Source organism: Otolemur garnettii, unplaced genomic scaffold (assembly GCF_000181295.1).
Source record: "Otolemur garnettii isolate 467f Iridium unplaced genomic scaffold, OtoGar3 scaffold00003, whole genome shotgun sequence".
In the NCBI taxonomy this organism is placed as follows: Eukaryota; Metazoa; Chordata; class Mammalia; order Primates; family Galagidae; genus Otolemur; species Otolemur garnettii.
The window spans coordinates 18662855-18669604 of NW_003852398.1; the positions used below are offsets into that span (position 1 = coordinate 18662855).

General features: G+C 33.2%; 1 protein-coding gene across 4 annotated transcripts in view; it reads left to right on the forward strand.

Annotated features, from left to right (window-relative positions):
• CLINT1 (clathrin interactor 1) overlaps positions 1–6750 on the forward strand; it is a 68772-nt gene that overhangs the window by 33472 nt on the left and 28550 nt on the right. For all 4 annotated transcript variants that reach the window (XM_003781998.2, XM_023515371.1, XM_023515376.1 and 1 more), the window contains exons 2-3: positions 3862–3966; positions 4514–4610. In XM_003781998.2, coding sequence (XP_003782046.1) covers positions 3862–3966; positions 4514–4610 — 202 coding nt within the window. The remainder of the gene's footprint in view (positions 1–3861; positions 3967–4513; positions 4611–6750) is intronic.

Consider the following 6750-nt stretch of genomic DNA (forward strand, 5'->3'; position numbering starts at 1 on the left):
GGGGACAGCTTGAGGCTCTGTCTCAAAAAAAAAAAAAAAAAAAAGAATGGCAACTTTTAACAGTTGGCATTAAATATCCAGTGAGTGTAGTGCTTGGTTGTACAGAATTAAGTTCTGTCTTAGTCCTGTTGCTGGGGGTGTTGTGAGGAGTAAATGTGAAAGCAGGTAAAAACACTGTGGAAGCGGTGAGTGCATTTACAAATAAAAGTAGTAATGATTGTATTTGTGGATTTTTTACCTTGTATTTTTTTTTAAACTTTTTTTTAAATTATTTTTTGTTGTTGCAGTTTTACCAGGGCTGGGTTTGAACTCACCACCCTCGGTACATGGTGCTGACACCCTTCTCACTGATCCACAGGCACCACCCTTACCTTGTATTTTTCACTCTTTCACTATTTTTCATGTTCCCTCAATATTTCTCCCTTTTCTTTTTGACTAAACATTAAAAATTCCTTAAGCTTTAGTATTTGTTACCAGTCATAGTATTTAAACTAGCCAGTAGTAGTTACTTTACCTTTAAACAGTGTAGTCTTAATCATCTTCATCAGGACAGAGAAACTGACCCTTTTGGTTACCCATTTAAGCAAAGAGAACATTTATATATTGAATAAAAAAAAAATCCATGCGAGGAGGGCTCATTTTGTGCTTTCTGGTGTCTTAGTGAAGAAATGTCAAAAATATAGCCACATTTATTAAAATTATTTTTCTTTTACTTCCCCCCCCTCCATTAGTACATTCTCAAGTCTATTTATGTTAAAGTAAAAAACTTGGTGATAAAAGGTGGTTACTGGTGGTGATAATCAGATCTTTGTGGGTCAAGCTCTCTTTTGGTATCACTGCCAGCCTGGTTTAAAATAATACACAGAAAATTTTTTTGGTGTCTGGTCAGAGTATTCTTGGTTGCTTTCTTATGATAATTACGTGAAAGGAAATGTAAGTAGAAAAGCCTATATCCACGGCCTTGTACTTTTAAAACTGAGTGTAAAGGGATAATTTTTAAAATTTTCAAGTCAGAAATTTCAATCTAGGATTGATGAGAGTCCAGAAGTCATTTGTTCGACTGTAGTATTAATATAAATGGTGTGAAACTTACTGGTCTTTTTCTGTAGTTTTGTTTGCATAACAGATTCTAAACCTTTGTCTGGATTTTGTGTCTGTTTAAAAGCCTGTTGAGAGAGCTCCCTCTAGCGTCTGAAATGTCTGTTCTTAAGAATCATGGGAAGCTTTAGGAATTAAACTAGCTGTCTTTTTCCTTCCAGGGCTGCACTTTTTTTTTTTTTTGGAGGGGGAGGAGAGGATTGCTTTTTGTTTTTAAAAAAAGGTCACTGGAATAGGGAGGGGTAGGGCATGGACAAAGGGTAATAAAAACATGAGAAAAGAAGGACCAAAATGCCATTTCAGCCTTTTTAGAAATAGTTACTTTTAAAATGACTATAAGACCACCCTATGCAGTGTTATTTTGTTTTGTTTTAGTTTACATTTGTTTCTGAATTAAGTGAAGCTTAAAAAATACTTTGCTTTGGAATTCTTTGCCATCAGATCTAATCTTGAGTTTCCTGTTTCTGAAAGCAACAATTTCACTAGAAAATAGCTTTAAAGTAAAGCCTGATTGTCCTCATTGAAGTGTTCTGTTATTTTTTGTTATTGTACTAGTATCCTTCTACTTTATAACTATGATTTGAGTATGTTTTGATGACTCCCTTTTTTTTTCAGCCAAAGAAATGAGGAGAATCTTAAATGTGTGGCTCTTTGCCATCTCTCCCTCTAAACACACAGCACTCAAACCCACAGGCCTTCTGCTAAGAATCTTGTGAAGGGTTACAGAAACAAGACCTTTCTTATTTGACCTGTGGGCCATTGTAGCTGGAACAAGGAAAGTAGTGTTCTGAAAGCTACAGCATTTATGTGTATGAGGCTCTGATAAAAATACTTCATGTACACGGGCTAAAGATTAACTCCTTTCATCTTGTTCTCCAACAAATTAAACAATGCAAAGAGATTTCAAGTGCATTCTTGGTAATGAAATGCTTGGGTGAATTATAATCCTAATTGCTATTGTTCATTTTCACAGCTGCATTTTGACACTTTTAACTGCCTTAGCCACACATTCTTCAGCCACCAGGATAAACAGAATCATTCTGAAATCTATCATTTTGTGGCATCCTAAATGGCAAATCTGTTATTTGCTGCTTTGGTTTTATTTTGGTTCCATTGTTGATAAAATAAGGGAGGAAATTATCCTATATTTATACATAAAATTGTTGTCAGTAGAGCCATTACTCTGTTTTTATGAAAATTTGTTCATTAGTTGTCTTAAATTTTGAAGGGGGCAGTGGAGATTATATATTTTAGTCTCAGGGAAAGAATTTATATTTATTTTATCAAATCAGTTGATATTTTTAAGGGCCAGCTTTCTCTAACATTTGAAAGAAAATCATAGGATTTCACTTTTCCTTAGTAAAACCGTGTTCTGAAGTTAAATCTAGAAGCTAGATTTATTCAGTGATTTGGCAAGTCACATTTACATGAATAATGGTTCTTTAGTTTGATCCAAACCTGTGTATTGGTCTCTTCTTTAAAGGTGAAGAAATTGAAGTATTGGCAGTAACTTTGAAATTTAAACTTATTTATATTTAAGAGATTTGAGTGCCAATTTCAACTAAACCTTCCCTATTCAAAAAACAGAACTTTTTGATGGCTAAAAAACTTTATAGGAAACATGAGATATGTGTAAGTAATAGTTACCTATTTCTAAGGCTTAATTTTAAGTGGAAGTATTCACAGGCATCTAAGAGTTACTCTGTAATAATTAGAATTTTAGATGTCAAATAAATATTTTTCCAGTATTCTCAGAATGTCTTTGAATTCTTAAATTACTATAAACATGACAAATTTCATTTTAACAAACAAATATTTAGCCATCTCACATATTTAAAGTATTTTCTCTAAAGATAATCTTTTCTTATAAAAATACTATTTAATGTTTACAATTTTCTTAATAGGTAGTTGTTATATTTAATAATAGCTAACATTTATTGAGTACTTCCTATAGCCAAACACCATTTGATATGCAATCTTTTGAGGTAGTAGTCTAACTTAATCTCATTTTATGTTTGAAGAAACCTGAGATTTAAGGTAATTAAAATGATTTTGCTAAAGGTCACAAAGTAAATGATTGGAATCAGATCTTTCTGACTCCTGGAGCTCATGTTTTTGATTGTTGCTGAAATCTTATGGGAAAGTTAAAGACATTATACAGTCTTCTAATGGAATATTATATGGCCAATAAAAGTGAGCATTACAGTGACTATATAATGACATGGAAATTTATATGATTTAGGAAGTGAAAAAAGACTAAGATTACAATTAAATGTTCATAGTCGTTCTATCATTCTCCTTTAAGTGTGATGGATATATGGATAGTGTTCAGATGTCTGTGAATACTTCCACTGAAAATTATGTAATTTTACTTAATTTACAGAATTTCTGTAAACAGAAACATAAGTCTGCATGTAAGCCAGGTATGGTCAGGAAACTGACACCTTAGTTTTATAATAGACTGGAGCATGTTCAGTTCCTTTTTAATTTAACCCAAAGCCATCTTTTACTGGACTTAAGCCTCCTGTAATGTAATTTCTCATCTGTATTCTTGAAGGATGATGGAATAGTAAAATTTTCTTAAAGATAAAGTGTGTTATATACTGCCCTTGGGGTAGGTTGTGCACAAAAGATGTTTTCTTTCCCACCCTGTAGAGGTAGCTCATTAGGACACCCAGTAGTGTCATTATTAAGTTTTCATGTGTTTCTCAGTTTTGATGCTAATCTTTGTGCGTATGTACGTGCATTTTTTTTCCTCTGCAGCACCAATGTGGTTATGAATTATTCAGAGATTGAGTCTAAGGTTCGAGAAGCAACGAATGATGATCCTTGGGGACCTTCTGGGCAACTCATGGGAGAGATTGCCAAGTAAGTGATAATTTGACTCAGCAGTGCAGAAAAAAATCAAAGTATCTTTACATAGAAATCTAAAATTTGCATTCAGTTTTAAACTATTTAGGTGCCAGATATAAATTTTGCATAATCATTTCAGTAATAATGTGGAAAGTTTTATGCACAGTCCTTTCCCCTTAAAAATTACCTCAAAAAACAAACCAAAATTCATTCTTTTTAGTGATGTTTTGAGTCTTACTGTAGCTTACCATGTAAAATTTGATGAATGTATATAAAATAACTTGAAGCAAAGCTACAAGATTTTTTTCCTAATGAGCATCTGGACCACTGTGCCAATGAACCAAAAGTTTGCAAAGCATGATATTAACCAGTGGGGCTTACAGATGCATTAGGTAGTGTGGAAAATACTTTTTAAAAAGTGTATCATCTAAATGTTTTGAGTTAAGTGTATTCATTTTTTAAAATTCTTTGGAGAAACTTAGTAAAGTAGAACAAGCCTGCCATCTACTGTCAAAATTAATATATTGCAAATTCTTAAGGAAAATTACTCTTTTTTTTTCAGGGCTACGTTTATGTATGAACAATTTCCAGAACTTATGAACATGCTTTGGTCACGAATGTTAAAAGATAACAAAAAAAATTGGAGACGAGTGTATAAGGTATGAGCATAAGACTGTTTTAATTACTTGACATGTTGAAAACAAATACTTGAAATTTAAGGTATATGTACGTAAATGATTTTTAAGCACATTAAATTCTAGAGTATCCTAAAATAGATAAAAGAAATGGATTTGTTACTTATGTTCTGTTTTCTAGTCATCACAATGATTCCTAATGGAAAATGCTTAAAATTAATAATACTTATAAATATTGAACATTTTAATTTTATTTAAGATTTTTCTTAAGACTCGGTGACTGTAGTTCAGTGAGTAGGGCACCAGCCACATACACTGACGCTGTCAGATTTGAGCCTGGCTCAGGCCTGCTAAACAATGACAACCGCAACCAAAAAATAGCCAGGTGTTGTGGCAGGCGCCTGTAGTCCCAGCTGCTTGGGAGGCTAAGGCAAGAGAATCGCTTAAACCCAAAAGTTTGAGGTAGCTGTAAGCTGTGATACTACGACACTCTACTGAGGGTGACATAGTGAGATTCTTGTCTCAAAAAAAAAAAAAAAAGATTTTTCTTACTAAAAATATATTTGTGCTTGTCAAAAAGAATGAATCTATAATAGTATATATGTGTAGTGTGTGAGCAGTTAAAAAGTATAGTCAAATATGGTTTGTCATCTCTATACTATATATACTATAAAGAGTGTAGTGTATATATATATAATATATACTATACATTATACTATTATCACAGTATCCTGCACTAAAGGTGTTATTTTGGGATATAATTAGAGACCTTAAAACATTAGACTTAAATTCTAACGTTTTAAATTTGTGATTATCTGCTCTTCATCAGATTTCTTTCATTTATTTTTGATCTCATATAATGAAGAATTCTAGAATGAGATAGTCATCTGTTCTATACTCCGTATATTTTCTTGCTACTCAGCGAGTTTTCTTGTTTTCCAAAATGACATAAAACATTTATATGTGAAACTCTGAAAGCAGTATTTTGGCTTTCAGGATTGAAAGTCTGTGCTTTAGTTCCATGTTTTTTATGTTATTTGTTTCTGAAAACATTTGTTATTATTCCCTCAGCTTATATAATAGATTTGATGAAATCATTGAAATTTCTGTAAATTACATTTGCTTTTTAAAATTTCAGTGTTTTAAAAGAAAATTTGGGGCAAATTACTTTATAAAAGAATAGAATCAAGCATCGTATAAGGATATTTTGGTTAACAATGGACTGCATATATGATAGTGGTCTTATAAGGTTATATTATATTTCAACTCTACATTTTCTGTGCTTAAATATGTTAGATGCATAATACTAATACTAATGCTATACAGGTTTGTAGCCCAGGTATCTATATATAGGCTTTATAGATTTGTGTAAGTACACTCTGTGATGTTAGTTCAACAACAAAATCACTTAATAATACATTACTTAGAACATATCTCCATTATTAAGCAATACGTGACTGTAAATTACTGGTATGATAAAGTTTTGTGCCCCTCAATTTCACCATCCTAACTAGAGTTTAATATGCTTAACTCACAAAATGCACAATTCATGGTTTCTAGTGTATTCTTTGAGTTGTGCAGGAGTAACAACTGTCTGATTCCAGAACATTTTTATCACCCCCCCCCAAAGAAACCCCATCCCTATTAATCAATTCGCTTTTTTTTTTGAGACAGAACCTCACTGTGTTGACCTAGTTAGAGCTTGCCATGGCATAATTGCAGCTCAAAGTGACTTCAAACTCCTGGGCTCAAGCAATCCTTTTGCTTCAGCCTTCCAAGTAGCTGGGACTATAGGTGCCCACCATGACACTTGGCTAGTTTTCTATTTTTTGGTAGAAATGAGGGTCTCACTCTTGCTTAGGCTGGTTTGGAACTCCTGAGCTCACACAATCCATCCACCTCAGCCTTCCAGACTGCTAGGATTACAGGCATGAACAAAATTCACATTTCAACAAAAAAATTTTTTTTGAGGCAAAGTTTCACTATGTTGCCCTTGGTAGAGTACCATAGCGTCACAGCTCACAGCAATCTCAAACTCCTGGGCTTAAGCAATTCTTTTGCCTCAGCCTCCCGAGTAGCTCGAACTGCAGGTGCCCACCCCAACACCTGGCAATTTTTTTGTTGTAGTTGTCATGTTGTTTAGCAGGTCCAGGCCAGGTTCGAA